This window comes from Geotrypetes seraphini, chromosome 1, assembly GCF_902459505.1.
Source record: "Geotrypetes seraphini chromosome 1, aGeoSer1.1, whole genome shotgun sequence".
NCBI lineage: Eukaryota > Metazoa > Chordata > Amphibia > Gymnophiona > Dermophiidae > Geotrypetes > Geotrypetes seraphini.
This window is the reverse complement of record NC_047084.1, coordinates 1,028,474-1,048,243: the sequence shown is the minus strand read 5'-3', so window position 1 is coordinate 1,048,243 and position 19,770 is coordinate 1,028,474. Positions and strand designations below refer to the sequence as shown.

General features: G+C 43.0%; 1 protein-coding gene across 6 annotated transcripts in view; it reads right to left on the bottom strand.

Annotated features, from left to right (window-relative positions):
* Positions 1-4,460: 4,460 nt before the first annotated feature.
* Positions 4,461-19,770, bottom strand: part of CHD1 (chromodomain helicase DNA binding protein 1) — a 621,819-nt gene continuing 606,509 nt past the window's right edge. For 5 of the 6 annotated variants that reach the window (XM_033962744.1, XM_033962661.1, XM_033962975.1 and 2 more), the window contains one exon: positions 15,866-17,371. In XM_033962744.1, the coding sequence (XP_033818635.1) occupies positions 17,026-17,371 (346 nt within the window). In that variant the 3' untranslated portion in view covers positions 15,866-17,025. Of the gene's footprint in view, positions 4,800-15,865; positions 17,372-19,770 lie in introns of those variants that run through there. The other variant, XM_033963070.1, reaches the window with a different exon arrangement.

Genomic DNA, 19,770 nt, shown 5'->3' with positions numbered 1-19,770 from the left:
ATTAAAGAAACCCAAAGCACACTGTACGCACAGAAAATGTTAATTATCATTTATATTCATATTATTTTTTCAAAGAGGTCAAAGCAGATGACTTTAAAATATCCAATGTCACCTTAGTAACAATTATAGAAAAATAGACAAATATAGTGATAAATACAGACAGCAGATATAAATTCTCAAAACTGACACATTTCGATCACTAAATTGAAGATAAAATTATTTTTACTACCGTTGCCTGGCGATTTCATGATTCTCTGGTTGCTCTTCCTTCTGATTGTGCATCTAATATTTCTTTCTTTCTGCCTTCTACACGCTTCCTTTCCTCCGGACCTCATTCCCTTCACCCAACCAACACCTCTCTTTGTCCCTCCATGAGTCCAACTTTTCTTCCTCTATCCTCCATCCCCATTGACTACAAGTCTCCATCTCTCACTGCCCTTCTCTCATTTCCTCCCTTGCTGCAAAGGGAGTGAGAAAAGAGAGAGATCCAGGGGTGCATCTCTCCCACCTCCTCTACTGCTACATCCAACATTTCTCCCTCCCTCGTCCCCCGGATCATGTGCAGCATTTTTCACCACTGCCCACCAGCCCCATACCCATTTCTCCTTCTATCACCCCTCTCCAGCAGAATGCCACATCTCTCCTTCCATCACTATTTTCAACATTCCTCCCCCTTGCATCTCCTCCAATCTGTCCCTCTGTTCCCTCTCCACCACCCTATCCAACATTTATCCCTCTCATCCTATTATACCCATGCATCTCTACCTCACTCTATGCCCAATTTTCCTTTCCCCATGTGCACCATCTCTTTCCCTCTCACACACTCATGCCCAACAATTCTTCCTTTCTATTCCCTCCCTCCTATGTCCTAAGTTAGTGCTCCCTTCCTCCCTCCCTTCTGTGTCCCATGTTCGTGCCCCCCTGCCTTTGCCCCCAAATCATGCCCCTCCCATGTCCCAATGCGCTCTTTTCCCCTACTCCTTTCATTGTCCCAGATTGTCCCCTCTCTCCTTTTACGTGCTTGAGCCACACTCGTGTCTTTCAGGGCTGTCTAGCTGGGCTGCTTCTGGCTTCAGCGACAGTTGTTGCAGGGATGCTTGTTACACGCTGCACATGTCTGACCCACAAGCCTTCACACTGATGTCAGCTCTGACAGAGAAAAGGTTTCTAGGTCAGTTATGTGCAGCGTGAAAGGGCAGCCAGTGCCGCTTAAGGCAGAAAGGAGGTAACTGTGATCCCTTTCTTTCCCTCCAACCTAAATCCATCCAGTATCCTTCCCCCTTGGTTTCCCCCTTTTCTCTGCACACCAATTCCATCAACATTAGCCTTTCTTTCCCTCCAACCTAAATCCATCCAGTATCCTTCCCCCTTGTTTTCCCCCTTTCCCTACACACCAATTCCATCAGCATATGCCCCCTTTCTCTTCCTCCACCACCCTTTCCACACAGCAATGGCAACACGCCCCCCCTTACGGCAACGGGCCCCCCTCTTCCCTCCACAGCAACGGGCCCCCACCTGATGACGCCGGCCCTCCCCCCAGCATTGACCGACGGCAATGCAGCCAATGAAGCTCGAAGAAGATCCCGCGATGACTGCATCTGCCGGTTCATCCCCCTCCAACGTCACTTATTTCTTCCGGCAGACACAGTCATCGTGAGATCTTCGAGCTTCATTGGCTGCATTGCCATCGATCGATGCTGAGGGGGAAGGCTGTGTTGTCGTTGGATGGGGGCCCGTTGGTTGGGGGGGCGCGTTGTCGTCAGGTGAGGGCCCGTTACCGTGGAGGGAAGAGGGGGGCCCATTGCCGTCTGGTATGTCGTCCTTCAGCAGGCCCCACCTGACTATTTCGGGCCTTAGGCATGTGCCTAGTTGGCCTATTGGGTAATCTGGCCCTGTATACTGGTAGCTTATAGTTTCAGTGGAGAGATTTGTAGCAGCCCAATTTGTTTTGTTTGCTCAGTAGATGACGTGTTGGGGTTGCAATGTTTGATGGAGTTATTGCAGTGCTGCCTTTTCACACATAAATTAATGCTCCGAGTCCTGGTTATTAGTGCTATTTTGCTATGGTAAGGTTCCGAGTGTGTTTTTACACAAGCTTGTGCATAGTGTTTTGCAGTGATGGGATACAATAAATTACAAATAAATTAATAATGCAAAGTTACAAAAAAAATAAAAAAAAGGGTTTTTGGAGCTTTTTGTTTTTTAGAATTTGGGTAAAGGATCTTGTACCCAGTACTACTAAACTGAGAGTAAAGATCCACTTTTGCAGAAGAAATCTAGATGTTTTATGTTTAGCAGGGCTCCTATGGATTTTAGGGTTTAGCTGTGCCTTGGGAAACAAAGAACCTTGGGAGTTCTAGAGCCTGAATGCTCAGCAGCATTGATAATTTTGCATCTTCCTTTGATGTGCTCTTGACCAGAAAATTATCCAACTAGGGAAACGTGCACCCCCAGTCTACATAGAGATGCTGTGACAACTTCAACATATTTTGAGAATACTCTTGGTGTTGACATGAGGCCAAAAGGCAATGTTTCCCTACTAAAAATCTCTCAAGATACTTCCTGTGAAACTGAATGTGTTTTATGTGGGTATAAGCACCCTTGAAACTCAGAGAGCATAATGAATTCCCTTTTTATAGAAAAGGAATGAGGGTACCTAAGGAACCCATCACTCCCATATTCTCTTCCCTCTTTCCCATCGGCACCAATTCTCTTTGTAGAGACTCTTGCTGCTGTATCAAAAGTAAAAGTTAAACAGACTATGCTTTTCCACACTCCTTTTCCTTAGTTAGTCTCATGGAGTTTATTGGTCGCTCAAGGGACAGTGTCATTCAACTTCTCTAAACTGCACACAATGTTCCTCAAGAATATGCTCATACAGCTATGCTGTAATTATAGTCTGAACTTCGATATACTTGATACTAAATTTCTTTTCCTGCTTTAAATACATTATTGTTTGTAAAGCACTATGACTACCGTGTTTCCCCGAAAATAAGACACTGTCTTATATTAATTTTGGGCCCAAAAAGGCACTAGGTCTTATTTTCGGGTAGGTCTTATTTTTTTTTTCATGTACAGTGATCATCTCTCCTCCACTCCAATTCTTACTATTTCCTTTCTCTCCCCCACATGTGCAGCATCTTTCCTCCCCTCTCACCCATTCCCCTCTGCAGCAGAACCCTTGTAGCTTCTATCCCTCCCCTCCCTTGTGCAGCATCTTTCTATCCCTCTCAACCCCCTTGCCGCACACCTCCCCCGACCCTTCAATCTCTCTGTCCCTGCGAACCCAGCCCATGAGCTGAAATACCTGGAAACAAATGGCAGTGTCAGCAGCACAGGCTGGATCGTGGCCTGCCCTTCTCATGTCCGGGTGCTCCTCTGCCATATCACTGATGATGTCATCAGCAACACAGCATGGAACGGCTGGGTGTGAGAAGGGGAGACCACGATCCAGCCTGTGTTGCCAACACTGCTGTTTGTTTCCAGGTATTTCAGCTCGCGGTTGGGGTTCGCATGGGGGGGGGGGAAGCGCTGCGTTAGCGACTAGGCTTATTTTCAGGGGTAGAGTTTATATTAAGACCTACCCTGAAAATCATGCTAGGGCTTATTTTCGGGGTAGATCTTATTTTTAGGGAAACACGGTATATACTAAATAGTGGTATATTGAGTCCATGATTAACTGTCCTTCCAAAACTCCAGTCCTTGCCTTTCGCCACAGGCATAAAGAACACGTCTTTGCCTACCATGGAACGGTGAGGAAGCTGTAGCTTCTTAAATCCTGAGGCCGGCTTTTGAACTCAACCTTAACAGGAGGCATGGGGGTAGGAGGGAAGATATCGCCCACATTCACATCCTTTAGGATTCTATGAAAGGACACCACCACAGCTTCCTTAAAAGTGTGTGTGGGGGGGGGGAGAGGGGGCTTGAGGAATTGCAAGTTATCTAGAGTTCCTGTCCTGGGTTCTTCCTCCACCTCTAACTAAATGGGACAACCTTAGCTATCTTCCTAATAAACTTGGTAAACAAGAACTCCTCTGGGAGATATTTAGTCTCTCATGTGGTGGGTTCTGATGGGAAGCAAGTTGACTCCTTTTCAAGACCACCCCTAGCTCTTCTGAAGACACCAAGGAATGTTTCAATTCAAACTCATAAAAACATTCAATGGGAGATATCAGAGTCTCTGCCTCATATGACTGATCTCCTGGTGAACTCTGGGCATTGGGCACTGATGCATCAGGGAATTCTGCTGCACTGAGGATACCGAGGAAGTTGGCATCGATTCCAAACCCCTTCAAGAACTCAGTGTTGATGCAGCAGGAAGTGAATAAATCTCAAGCCTTGACACTAATGCCAAAGTACTCCATCAGCTCTTCAAAGTTCTTCAAGAGCTGTTTCTCAAAGGCTGCGTTCGACAAGGCAGGAGTATCACAGTTGGAATGACAATATCCTCCTGCGTTGCTTGCGGCATTATTGGGAGCTAGATCTCAGCTCCATGGAGACTACTGCATGGTACTTGCAAATGGGGCACTTTGAACACATGGGTGATCTCAATACCTTGATGCTCTTGGTGACATGCCACAGTCTATAAGTGAAAGACAGCTGATGAAGACAAATCCTCTATCAATGTTCAAAGCCAAGAGTGACCAAGACATACTCAATATCAATGTCACCAGTGGTCGACGCAGGTCTGGGAGCCACGGAACTGGGTACTGCCAATGCTGAAGTTGATGGGACCAGTCTTATCTGCATCAAAAATTCATTCATACTGCTTCTCATAATCACAAATGCCTCTCCGACATCTGTGAACACAAAATACGAGAGAGATCATGATTCGGTGCCAGACACTAAATACCACAAATGAGGAATCGATTATGAAAAGCTACTGCAACATCAGGAATACTTAAAGCCAAACTTTTTTCTGGGACAGGTCAGTAAGATAGCCTTGCTAATATCTTTTCTAGTAGATAGGTATGTCATTCTGGATGGACAGGTACTATTCCAGTGCCTGCGAGCCATGCAGAAGGAATCTACTCTGGCTTTTGAATCCCTCCTACATCACCAAAGAGCTCTGCTGCCCCCTTCAGTTTTGTTCCAACACAGGCGATGGTCCCTTCACACATGTAAAGGAGGGGTATGGGGAAGAAACTCACTGAAGAACAAATCTGTTCTGCTCTGAAAGTATAACAAAATTGTATAGGGTCAAGGCATCTACTTGATTGTATAGATTATTTAATAAATGTGCCTTCTTATTTGTGCAAGATAGCAGCTGAGGAAAGTCAAATTAAACAATAAGCCTCAAAGTCTAAATACTCCAGGAGGACACAGCCGCCTATAAGGAGTTTATTGCTAATCATTGGCTCCACCCAGAAAACCCCTAGAGAAAAAAATAAACCCACTATAGAGAAGAAAAGTTCTCTAGGTTAAAAACTAGGTATATACACTACGCTTGAACTGCCTACCAAGCACAAACAGCTAACAGCAACAGGAATTGTTAGAAAAAAAATTGATAGCTTCCAAATGATTATGTGAAGCTCTTGTACCACAGCGTACTGGTCCCTGAGCACAGAGACGCCAAAATTTTCAATTGTTGCTACTTCCAGCAGCAGGTTCAAATAAGGTTCCCAGTACTTAAAGATATAGGCCCACTAATCCAAAATTTTGAAAACGGCAAGAGGATTATTCTCCTGATGCAGAATTAGTCACGAAACAAAGACTTGCATGTTCTCTTGTTGGGATTTGTCAATTTTGGATTAGAGGACCTAGAGAATCAGTAATAATATCCAGCAGAGTCAAGGAGGAGCAGAGCAGAGGACTGTGGGATCATCCCCATGATCGAGGGCCATCACATAGTCTAATGCAGATGTACCTGTCTGCAATCCTGCATTTCCTGACAGGGAGGATGCATCCTGAGACAGCAAGGGCATAGTTAAGAGACCCTTTACCCGCTGTATTTTCCTCAGAAAGATCCCCTAGAACCTTGTCAGGCCTTGAAAGGCTTTCCACATCAAATCAACATTCTTGAGAAAATGCTGTACTAGGCAGCACTGAGTCTCCTATAGAGGACTCCAACTTGTGTCTCTTGGGCTGTGCGACCATGCGGACAACCACCATTTTGTGGCTCCTAAAGAAATATAGCCCCAACCAACGGGCTACCTGCCCATTCTTCAGCCCTAGAGAGAAAAGGGGAGGCTAAGCTGACCGCTTCTGCCCCCTCACATGCGGTATGACACATGGCACAAGGGTGCTCTTCAGGTGGCCATCCAGCGCACACCTGGCATGAATTAGGGTCAAAAAAGCACTAGGACTCCTTCCCTGCCAGTTATGAGGCAAATGAGGTGATTTGGAGTTTCTGGAGAACTTTTTTTTTTTTTTTTTTGGGGGGGGGGATTGGGAAATCCAAGATGGCCACCATGGCAGCGTTATGGCGCAAAAAAACAACAACAAAAAGCTCAAGTACTAAAATGCTAAAATAAAACTGAAAAAGTAGCAATTCTAGGATTTTGGAGGTGAGGGAACATCAGGGAACAAGCAGAAACAATTAAAATTTACAACCCCCCTTTCCCACATAGGCTGCAACAACCTCACTCATTGTGAGCTGTGCTGCATTTTGCCTCAGCTCCAAAAGGTAGCTGGATTTGGGAGAAGAAATCAATGCATCACAACTGAATGTCGTCTTAGCGATGAGCCTCCAATCCCTGCAGACCCAAAAATGGGGGAGGCAAAATGTAGCTGGCACCCTGTGAGACCCTGCTAAGCTCCCTAAGGATGCTAACATCCTGCACTTAAGCTACTGCAATGCAGTAGGTGAGCAATGCTACAAGAGGTAAGGCCCGAGCTTCAAAAATGCTTATGCAGGCTGGCCAACAGGTATCACAGACTGGCCTGTCAGCTGCAGACCTCGGTCTGCTTCTCCTGCACGCAGGCAGAACTATACCCTCAACTAGGGGAGCTCTTAGCACGGAAATGAAGCAGAGAGACTACAAAAAGACCAAAATAAACCAACAAAAATAAAGAAATAAGCAGAGCAGATCAGAAAGACTCCTTGAGGCTCATAGGAAAAACCTGAAAGGGGCAGCAGAGCCCTCTGGTGAAGTAGGAGGGATTCTAAAGCCAGAGTGGACTCTTTCTGCATGGCTCGTGGGCACTGGGATATTACCAGTCCGTCCATAATGACACACCTATTGCACTAGAAATACTAGTGCCTGAAGCCTGCTGAGGCCAAGATTGAGCTGATGAAAAAGAAAGGAACCTACATCAATCAAAAAACCTGAGGTTGCCTACCAGGAAAAAGAGACACCTTATAACAGTGACAAAGCTTACTCAACAATAAACTTGAATAATAAAAGAAAACCAGTATAAATTGAATACCAGATATGAGCTGATGGGGCACACCAGAAAGTGTGACCATTAAGCACTGCAGAAAAATAGCATGACAGTTGCAGGTGAGAAGACATGCATACATGCCCAATGAACTCTCAAGTTTTACTAAAGCTGGAGAGTTGTTTTTGTGTGGGGCTCCATTGGATCACTTCACTCATGTGACAATGTGATATTTCTTACAACACAACCTGTATCTAATTCATTAAAAAATGATTTACTTATCACAAATTCTTCCCAGTAAACTTCTTGGGTTTTCAGTCAGTTATCATCATAAGAAAAAGCCCAATACCATATACATTTTATAATTATCACAATCAGTAGTTTATCATGGGATCAACTAGTACAGAGTTAAAACTGGGCAGTCATGATTTATCACCCTCCCCAACCCAAATATCAAGAGGAGAAAGTGTTTTTTTTCATTATGGTGGCAGCATAAAACAGGCCAAAAAAATTATTGATGCCTTAGGTTTTTGACCTATTCCTGGGGTTATTTGGGGCGCTAATTCAGAAAATTGCATTGGACAGACCACATCAGCTCTAGTTTCTTAGATATGCTTTTGGGATAGTAGAGCCAAACTTGGCAAAAAAAGATTTCCCTCAGAGGGAATATATGGTGGTTGGAGGACAAAATGTAATCAATGAACCTTTGGTATCACGGGATAGAATCATATTGCCACCACTACATATAAAGCTAGGCCTGATGAAACAATTTGTAAAAGCTTTGAATAAAAACAGTTCATTGAATACATAGCGCATATGTTACCTGGACTTACCATGGAAAACTGAAGGCAGGAATTTTCGATGGTCCACATATCAGACAACTTATAAATGACCCACATTTCATAGCATCAATGAATGAAATTGAATTATATGCCTGGTCTTCATTTGTTCTTGTGAAAACTTTCTTGGCAACAAGAAGGCAGATAATTACACACAATTAGTAGAGGATACACTCTTTTCATTTCAACAGGCTTGGCTGTAACATGGGTGTTAAAGTCCATTATCTGTACCAGAGAGCCTTGGTGACTTAAGTGAAGAGCAAGGCAAAAGATTTCACCAAGACATAAAAACAATGAAAGCCAGATACCAAAGAAGATGGGATGTACACGATGACAAGACTATTGTTGGAATTTTATGCGGGATTGTCCTGGCAAATCCCACTCTCGGAAGTCTTACAAAGGAGCTTCTTGTGTGTTGAATGAATGGAAAGTTTGTATCATAAACTTGTGCTTTTGGTATGAAATAAGTAGATATTCATGTTGTATACTTTTCTTTTAATTTTTAGTATGTTTCCTTCATGCTTAAAAGATATTAATTTAAACACTACATTAAAATATCCTGATTTTGTAATGGGCAAGTAGAGTGAAGAATGGTTTATGGCACATGTTTTGTATCTAAAAAACTAGAGCTGATAGGAGGAAACTGGTGCCATTTTTGGAATCAGCAGGCCAAATATACACAGAACCAGGTCTAACATTTGAGGCACCAAAATGAGTGTTGGCTAGTATAATCTTAAGATCCTCTCAGGGTAAACCACAGGACTTATTAGCCTAAGTGAAGGAAAAAGGTCTCAGAGCACCACACCAAGGATCATATGCTTTTCTCCTTTGGTTATCGTGGTGATGGGTATCTTTCATAGACCAAACATCCTTCACATTAATATTGCTGTCAATTACCAGCTTTTAATAAACTTATTGTTACAATTTACTTCTTAATATTTTTGGCTTTTCAAATAATTTATTTATTTTTATGGATTTTTGCAATTTCACAACTTATTATTAAATCAAACACCCAACTAATATTCGTGATAGCAGGAGAAATTTAAGCAAATTACAGCTTCAAATGTCAAATGCCTCAATAGCAATTATACACTTCTCCCTCCATATTCGCAGTGATAGGGGATTAACAGAACCGCAAATACAGAAAAACCACAAATAATTTTTACATATGCTATTCGCTGTTTTCTATTAAAAACCATTGTGAATATAGTGAAACCATGAATAACATGTTGGGAGACCTGGTCTGTTCCTGAAGGAGAGGCAAAACACGATGAAGAAAGTGATGGGAATTAGAGAATGACACGGGGAAAAAATCTGTCCCCGTCCCCAGCCCACCATCCTCTGCACCGCCATTCCATTCACCGCCCCGTCACCGCCACTGCCATTCCTTTCACCGCCCCGTCACCGCCACTGCCATCCCATTCACCGCCCCGTCACCGTCTCCGCAGCATCCATATAAGCCTTAGTACTCTAATATTTAGCGTATTCCATTCTTATAAATCAAAGTTCCTGCTGCTGAACTAGAGAAAGAGATGTTCAGCTGGCAGGGCTTTGTTTATAAATTTTTATTAACACAACTAATATACCACCATAATGTTTCCGACAGAGGACAAGTATGCAATAAATGCATTTTGCTGTTTCAATGCCAGTGCTCAGCAGAACAACAGACAGCAATATGGACATTCACCTTATGTAGTACTTTTTTAATATATAAAAATAGGCAAAATTAGTTGCTGTTTTATCATTATATTTTCTTGCCATTATAGTATTCTTCATTGATCATTTTTCTTTTTAAATTCAAAACAAATTCAACCTATCTTGTGTCCCAGCATGAATTCATGTTTCACTCAATTGGCTGTTTCAAGGGAATTAACCCTCCAACTTCCATTTGCAAAAATACCCAATGTTGTTCCTTCTATGAGCAATATTTAAATTATGAGGAACAACATTGGGTATTTTTGCTGAATTGTGTGACACCATTTGGGCTGAACATGAAGATTGAAAATGCCTGGTTAGCCCTGGACAGATGATTTGAACAGCCAGGAGCCTGTCCTGGCCATTTAAATCATTTTGAATATCTAGTCCAATGATAACAGAATTAGGGTGATTATAGAAACATAGAACTTTGTTGATCACTAAAAACAGTGGAGACTAAGGGTCTATCAAGCTCAGCATCCTGTCTTTGACACTGGCCAGTCTTGGTCTTTGGAACTGCCCATTGTGTCAGAAGCAATAGGGATTAAGTGACTTGCCCAGGGTCACAAGGAGTGTAGTGTAGCTCTAACCACTGGATTTAGAAGTTGGCTTCTTTTGGGATCTTTAACTCATCATCGCTAGGACTCGAATCTGAGTCCGTGGCACCTAACATAGAATGGAATTAGTATGGCAAAGTAATGAAGAATGGTCCAGCAGCCCCCACCCTCCCTCCACCTCACCTTAAATTTCGAGTTTTCCGGCTTCCTTTTTTCCGTGCCGCACGTGTTCAAAAATCCGTGCACGCGCGGCTGCGCAAGTCAATCAAACTTCTCTCCTGCAACTTCCTGTTTCCGGTTGCGTCAGAGGAGAAGATTGATTGACTCGCGCAGCCGCGCGTGCACGGATTTTTGAACACGTGCGGCTCGGAAAAAAGGAAGCCGGAAAACTCGAAATTTAAGGTGAGGTGGAGGGAGGGAGCTGGCTAAATGCTACGGGCGGGCGGGCGGTGGCTGCGGGGACCGCGCGATCCTTGATACCTCACTGCGGAGACAAGACCATTCACCGCCCCGCGGGCGGTGAATGGCCTTGTCCCCGTCGCCGCAGCGACTGCTAGTTTTCTTCCCCGTTTTCGGCGGGTGACCCGCGGCTAAAATGCGGTGGCCGCGGGTAAACCGCCACCGTGTCATTCTCTAATGGGAATCGGCAATTTTCTCTGTAAACGCTTGGCATGAGCGATTTCTCTATGCAAGCTGATGTAATTTGGGGGGAGGAGCCAGCAAGCTAAAAACCATGAATAATCAAAACTGTGAATGCTGAAACCGCAAATACGGAGGGAGAAGTGTAATTGATTTAGCATTGAGATTTTACTTATCTCAGGTTTGTAGCTTGATTATTTGTTGATTCTACTGCCAGAACTGCATAGTTCTTTTCAGCGGAACAAATCTGAACATGCCCAAAATTTCAGCTTGTACTATAAAGTTGCCTGAATGCTAAAACCCGACCTTAAAACCTTGATGAAGCCGATTTGATGTGGGGAAACAGGTCCCGTCGGACAATATGAGTTCATAGAACAAGCTGAAATTCTGGGCATGCTCGGATTTGTTCCGCTGAAAAGAACTATGCCAAAAATTTTAAGAAGTAAATTGTAACAATAAGTTTATAAAAAGCTGGTAATTGACAGCAATATTAATGTGAAGGTTGTTTGGTCTATGAAAGATACCCATCACCACGATAACCAAAGGAGAAAAGCATATGATCCTTGGTGTGGTGCTTTGAGACCTTTTTCTTCACTTAGGCTAATAAGTTCTGTGGTTTACCCTGTGAGGATCTTGTATTAATATTGGTAAACTGTTTTTTTTAGTATAACTTTAAACATGGTAAATGAGAAAAACTTTTACATATAACACATAACATAGCTATAACTTGAACGTTTCAATCTAAATATTCCTGTTCTCTATAAAGAGGGCTGGCCAGGCATGAAGACAAGATAACTTTCCAAAAATTTCTGTGTGGGGTACAGACCTACTAAAGACAAACACTAACCAATTACAGTACCACTCATCATGTCATAAACTTAACAGTTTTACATTGGCTGTCAGATTTTTTTAATATTTGACTCATAACCCATAACATGACTCATAACTGGTCAGTCAGCAGAATTGCAAACTGTCATCCCGAGCTGAAGAGGCTGGAGGCAACAAACGGCTCACTGATGCCTAACTCCCTATTTTATGCTGCAATGATTAAATTAACCATCTGAAAGCTCAAAGGAAGAGATTGGGGAGGGGGGAATTAGGCGGGATAACAGCTGCTAGGGTGAGCTTTGCAAAATGGTTGAGGTCTGCATGCCAGCTCCTTGTACACAGGGATATGTGCATTCTCAAAAAACTATAATCATTAATCAGACCTAATTCACATCAGGAAAAATAAACTGTTGGATCGGGTAAGACCACAATCTTTGTTCTCTATTCACTTCCTACCTTCCCTCCCTAAATTACAATGACTAACCCCCTCTTCTACAAAACCGCGTGGCAACAACCCCGAAGCCCTTTAAATCTCTATGGGCTTCGGGGCTGTTATCGCATGGCAGCCGCTAGCACGGCTTTGTAGAAAAGAGGGTAAATGTTCTATTCCTAAATACCTCCTATCCTGCCTGTCTGCCTCTTACTACTACTGTAACACAAGGATGCTTAAATCAATGTCGATTTGATTGCTACTGTCCTATATAAGCTTCCTTTGCCTTTTATGATTTTACCTCTTTGTATTCCTAGAATATATTGCCCTTTATTGAAAATATCCATTAAGCAGAAAAGAAATGGTTCACAATTGTGCCTTTTACATCGGATTATCACTATGTTGCGACCCATGCTTTTGTTATTTCCATTGCAAGGTCAATACTGTAGAATTAGCTTCCTGAGAGTCTAAAGCAGAGATCCTCAAACTTTTGAAACCGGGGGCCAGTTTATGGTCCCTCAGACTGTTGGGGGCCAGAGTATAATTTGAGAAAAAAACAACAATCCATGAATGAATTCCCATGCACACTGAACTTATCTTATTTGTAGTGCAGAAAACCCCCATGAAAGAACAATACAATATTTAAAATGAAGAACAATTTTAACAAACACGTTCTTGGACCCAGCGTGTCACGTGACTGTGTCCTCCCAGCTGACGCTAATGATGCTGGAGCAGCAAAAAAACTAACAGATAGTATGGGGGATCACGACAAAGCACCCAAACACCTGCAGAAAGAAGTAGATGGTAACTACTGAGAAAAGCTATTGGAGCGCCAGAATGAGATTTGGAATTCCCAAAAAGAGCCGAAACAGCATACTGAAGTTTGGAATGTTCAGTTAAGTACTATCAAGCCCCTGCAATAAATTAGCCCAAATATTCGGCAACTCACTAATGTCAAAAGTTTACAGCCAGCCGTACCAAACTTCCAAGAAATCCAGCAGCAACAGGGCTGTGCACACCAGCCCATGTGCTCAGCGGATTGCTCAGCGGAAGTGTGATGTCAGCGCTATGTGTCTGGCCGTCCAGCTCACGTGCGGGGGTTACTGGCCCCATGCAATGAGGAACAGTAAGAACTGCATAGCCCTATAGTGAGAAAGCCACAAAGGAGCAAGTCAGCAATGGTTAGGAGCAGTAAACTCTTTAGCAGGGGCCGGGTAAATGACCTAGGACCATATCAGGCCCAGTGGCCGTAGTTTGAGGACCCCTGGTCTAAGTTACGTGCTAATGTTCTCCAGTTCAGGAAATATTTGAAGGCTCATTATTTTGTACAAACTTTTATGAAATGAGAATTGTTTGAATTGTATCATTGTGATTACTGTTTTATATGCATTTGTTTTATTATATTTTGCATGTTTTTATGTAACCTGCTTTAGTTGAAAGTGGAATATAAATGAAATGAATGAAATTTATCAATGTAATAAATTGCAGTGCTTATTGATTTCTACCTTTAGAAAATATAATTGTACAACGATTAAACAAATTTGACAATATATTTTTCAAGGTTTAAAGGTATTTGCAAAAACAAAAATCAAAACCAACTCAAATGACAAGATTTCAAGGAACTGCAACCTAAAGTAAAAAAAAATATAGACTATTATGCAAATCATAAATCTCACTCAACTAGTATTTATGCACTTTGGCAGTATGGATGGAGCTGATTTATAATGCAGGAAGATCTCTAGCACTGGAGGATTTTTTTTAAAGAGCAGATAAGACATTTACTTGGAATGGTTTCATGTAACACATGAACCTTTGAAAAAAAAGAATGGTTTAAATTATCTCCTGAAGTTAAAGAACTGAGGCCTGGATGCACTAAAGATAATTGGTAATACTGGCTGGATCCCTGTTGGCTGATTCTCTGGCCGATTGTGAACCAGTAATCGATGCGCTACTAAGTTTGCATGCAAATGATTTGCACAGAAGTGTGAATCATTTGCATGCAAAAACAGATCAATCGCTCACTGAGCGATTGACACATGTGCAGAGCCCTAACAGCAGTGACAGAGGAAGCAACCTCCTGTCACTGCTAAGGCTTTTATTTAATGGCACAGATGTGCGTTGTTACATGCACACAATTTGTCCCATTTAAGAAAAAAAGAAAAAAGCCCCCCAGCGCTGATGGCCCTCCCCAACGCCCCCCTTAACGAATCGGCACTGCAACTCCCCCACAGCAGCAAAAATGGAAAAAGGGATTCTTACTCCCTCCTGCCTGGCCAAATACTCCTGTGCAATGCCCCCACCTGGTCCTGGACCTCCCCAACCATCCCCTACCATCCTGAGAAAAAAAAGGCAGGAGGGATGCCCACTCCCTCCAGTCACCGGATGCTCCCCCAAACCTCCTCCCGTACCTTTGGTAGACATTGGGAGCTGGAAGCATGGTCCCCTCCAGGTCCGAAGCATGCCCGTCTAAAATGACAGGCCTTTCCCTCCCTGGTGCACCATTTGATGCATGGGGAGTAGCTAAGGCCCCACCCAAGGCCTTAGGCAACTGAGCCAATCAGGGAATTGGGCTCCATCCTATGTATGCTATGTCATGCATGGAGAGGGGCCTAAGGCCCTGATTTGGTGCACCGGGGAGAGGAGGGTCCGTCATTTTTGATGGGCAGGCCTCAGACCTGGAGAAACCGTGCTTCTTTCCAGCCCCCAATGTCTATCAAAGGTATGGGAGTGGGGTTTCAGGCAGGAGGGAGTAGGCATCCTTCCTGCTTTTTTGGGATGGGGAGAGGGTAGGGGATGGTTTGGAGGGGCCTCCATTAGCAGGAGGAAGCGGGCATCCATCCTGCCAATTCTCTCTCGTGATGGGGAGGGGGGAGGGATTCCCAGTGCTGTGTTCTTCTGGGGTCATTAGGGAGGGCAGTCATTAACAGTGGGGGGTTTTTCTTTCTTTTTTTTTAATGGGACAGATATTTGCATGTGTAACACACGCAAAATATCTGTCGTTGGGAAAAAAAAAAATCGGGCAGACCTGTCGGTTTTTTTTCCAATACTAAAATCTTTTTTTTTTTTGCATAGCCAAGCGATGTTAGTACATCTATCGCTTGGCTACTTTGCATGGGGTTTTAGCTAATTTGCATGAAGGATAGGAAAATGGGTGATCAAAGGGAAAAACACACAGTGAGCAGTTTTGTGAATCGGGTCGGTAAAAGCGATTGTTGCTAAAGCCGTGAAAACAGGAATAGCTACGATTGCTGACTTTAGTGCATCTAGTCCTCAATCCTGGAAGTTAATTTGTTTTATGCAGAGGAACAATTAAAAATGATAAAAAGGAATTCTGTATCTAACACTCCATAAATACTGACTATGAGTTTTAATATGGGCCAGCTAGGTAAATGCTCTGATGCTCGTAGGAACTGAATGAACATCGGAGCTTTTACCTCGGTAAAACCCTCTACCGCAGTTTGGTAAAAGGAGTCCTATATTAATTATGGCAATTATGATTAAATGGCCTAAGTTATTTATTTTGCACTAAATCCTAGCACAAAATTACAGGAGTCCACTGTTTTTTGTTAAATTTAATTTGTCATATACAGAAGTTATCTATGTACAATCAATCTCAATGTGCATTGTAACAATTTATTAAGTCCATCAATTTATCTGGCCTGCATAGCACATCAGACATTATTGCCCATATTGAAAAAAGGGAAAACAAATGGATTTACAATAAATTGACTGATTTGGAAAATGAACACTATTCACAAACAGAAATTATTTTCTTATTAAACCAAAGCACCTGAAAACTGGCTTTCAACTGCTTAAGTTTCAAGGTTACATATTTTCTCATCACTAGAACAAGCACAACACAGACACTTTGTTAAAAAAATATTAATATCTAATCAAATATCCTATAAAAACAGAGCACTGAAGGACACACCAATGGAATAAAGTATTTCCTTTCCCCATTTGTACATTCCAAACAGTGATTTAATCAAGACAATAAAGTTACACATGGATGTGAGTGTTCATATTAGTGACAAAAAGGCCTGAGTTGGTGGGGGAAAGGAATTGTGAAAAAAAATGCCTGAGAAAAGAAGAAAGCTCATTTGACTTATTTATAATAATTTACAGCAGTTTATTTTGTAAAAAGGCATTACAATTGATTGAACAGGAACACTCCTGGCTATCTTACAGTTGTAGGTACAGAATTTAAATATTCAAGCTTGTGATGAGAAGCGGCAAGGTGGTCGTTGTGTACAATGTAAACAAGTAGCTTTGGAAAGTGAGCAAAGTCCTTAAGAGTGCTCTTCAAAGGTTAAAAACCTTTCTAGTCCTTTCTGAAACATGATCACAGGTCAAGTGTGTAAGGTTTCTTTACAAACACTATTTAAACCAAGGTCAGCCTAAAGACCACTCTGGTATGAAAAGTTCTGTAGTAAGATCCAGTCTGAATGGGGCAGTGTTGAGGTCTGTGTAATAGTAAACATCTTCCATTTCTTGTTATTTAAAAAAATGCCACAATATTTGTAGCACAGTGCAGCATAAACCTTAAATACAAAAATAATTTTCTCTTTCTTGGAACAACAGACCTTGCATCCTGGAAAGAAGCAACAATACTGCTGACAGCAGATTCAGTCCTTATCTTTCAAGTCATGTAAGGCAATTACTGTGTTAGTTTATTGAATATGGCTACAGAAAGGTCCAGACAGATCATCTGTCTTTGTTATGTTTTACGGCTATTCCATATATGCTCTGGTGTACTTTTGTAATCAGATGAATATTCAAAAGGAGATCTGTGTCCTAAAGGAGATCTAGAGTCATAAGGAGATCTCTGGTCCAGAGGTGACCTAGGGTCACTGCTAGAAGCTCTATGGTCCATCTGCCAGTCCGAATGATATCTGTAATCTCTAGTTGATTTCTGATGGCTGTACTCTGAGCTGGAATGATGATCTGAGTTTAGTCGATATTCTGAATGAGACCTATTGTCTTTTATGTTTCCTTCCAGATTTGACCTGTGATCTCTACTCCTGTGGTCATCCAATTTTCTATATTTCCCATCATTGTAATATCTGATAAATAAAAGAATTAGATTATATAGAATGAAATAAAAGAAATGAAAAAGTCCAAGTGATAGTCAAAAGCATGCAACAGGGTTATACAATCATTACAGAACTAAGCTAGTTTGGTTCTTTACCCAAGCACTAAAGTCTCGCGTGCTGTAAAAGGGACTACGAAAAGCTAGTATAGCAAGCAGCACAAGCATTGTTATCATAAAATTTCTGATTAAAGTCATGGCATAAAACAATAATATGGTTATTGTTGAAGGCTCTTTTTATTACCCATCTTGGGTGTCATGGAGAACACAGACATTGCAAAATGAACTCTTCTCCTGTGTGCTCACTGCTATCTTTAGCTACATGTAGTGTATGTATTTTCACTGTTAAAGGAACACACACTACTTTCTCCAAGAACACTCATGACATAATGCACTTAATTATTCTTTCCAATACAACGGAATGCAGAATTTTCAAACTTTTCTCTCTGAGGCAAAATAACACTCCAAAAATTTAATGGAACAAGTATTTGTTTTATATGGTGAATAGAAATATTGTGTGAATTGAAATTGGTGTGTTGTGATTCTCGCTGTAAGCATTGTATTCTGGTTTGTACACAACAATCTGTTCTAAATAAACTTTGCCTGCATCTTGAAAAAAAAAAAAAAAATGAACAAGTTTAGGATGCTGAAAAAACTAGAGACACATTGGCCCTGATTCTGTATAGAACGCCCGGGAGAGGTGTCCTATACAGAATCGGGCTTACACTAACCCCGATTCTGTAACTGGCGTCCATGTTACAGACGCTGGTTAGAGAATCGGGTTAGAGTAGAGGCGGCCGCTACACTTATCGCGGCAAGGGATAAGTATAGCGACCGCCTGTCCAATCGCCGGCAAGAGGGTGCTGAACCCCTCCTGCCGGAAAGCCGTTCCTGCCCCCCGAAACTGTAGATCGCCGGCAGGAGGGTGCTGAACTCCTCCTGCCGGAACCCCCCAAACTCCCAATCACCGGCAGGAGGGTGCCCAACCACTCCTTCTGGAAAGCCGGACCCCCTATGCTAACGACCTCTCCCCCCGATGACTCCCCTAACCACCCCCCCAACTAACCTTTAAATGTTGGCCGGCTGGACGGGTCTTGCTGCCGTTCAGCCGACAGGCCCGCCTCGTCAAAATGAGACGGGCCCGCCCCTTCCTGGCCCATCCCCGCTAAGTCTAAGGCCTAATTGGCCCAAGCTCGTAGGCACATGGGCCAATCAGGCCTTAGACTTAGCAGGGATGGGCCGGGACCGTCTCATTTCGACGAGGTGGGCCTGTCGGCTGGACAACAGCAAGCCCCGTCTAGCCGGTCAACATATAAAGGTTAGATGGGGGGAGGTCAAGGGAGTCATCGTGGGGGGGGGGGAAGTCGTTAGCGTGGGGAGGAAGCCGTTAGCATGGGGGGTCCATAGGGGGTCCGGCTTTCCGGCAGGAGGGGTTGGGCACCCTCCTGCTGGCGATTGGGAGTTTGGGGGGTTCCGGCAGGAGGGGCTCGGCACCCTCCTGCCGGTGATCGGACAGGCGGCCGCTATACTTATTGCGGCAGGGAGATCTATTTTGCTGGCCTACATTTTAAGCGTCTCTTCCTGTACTAGGGAGATGTGTAGGGCCGCCTAGGTTCGCCTAAGGCCCTTAGGTGAGCTTAGGCGTCTAGCGGGCCTCCCTAGGCTCCCGGAGGCGCTTTCAATATAGGCGGCCTGTCTGGAGAGCATTTTTTTAAAAAACGTGCATCCCGATTGGCCAATTAGACAGCTGTAGGATGCCTACAGCTGCCTAAAATTGGGTCGGCACTTTGCAGAATCAGGGCCATTGTGTTGAAAAAATGGTCCTGAACAGAAAATATATTTACTCACTTCTAGCATGTGTTCTCCAATGACAACAGGGTAGGAATCATCAATGTGTGTGATGTCATCTGACAGAGCCCACACAGGAAGCATCTCACCAAGCATTTGTGACTTTTCTCGCTTGCTGCTGTCTTGCAAATTTTTTTTTAAATAAAACACCTTGGAGAAGAGAGTGGGTTGTGAGGATTCCTATCCTGCTGACCTTGGAGAACATCTGTTACAGTTAAATAACTGCATTTTCTCTGAGGACAAGAAAATAGATGAATTCCCACATATGGGACTCTAGTCATAGACTGCCTTCAACAGAAAAAAAAGAGAACAAAGCAGAGCTCAGAAGTGTGCAATAAACAAACACCAAAACTGTTGCTGTTTGTCAGTTTAACATTATATTTGTGTTTTGTGAGGCCACCTGGAATTAAAAGAAATGAGCTTAGTTGGGGAATGGAGTTGGAATCTAACGGATTCAAGAAGACAGAATGGATAAACCCCTAGCAAAAGACAAGATGTGACGGTAGCAAAGATAGCAATATAAAA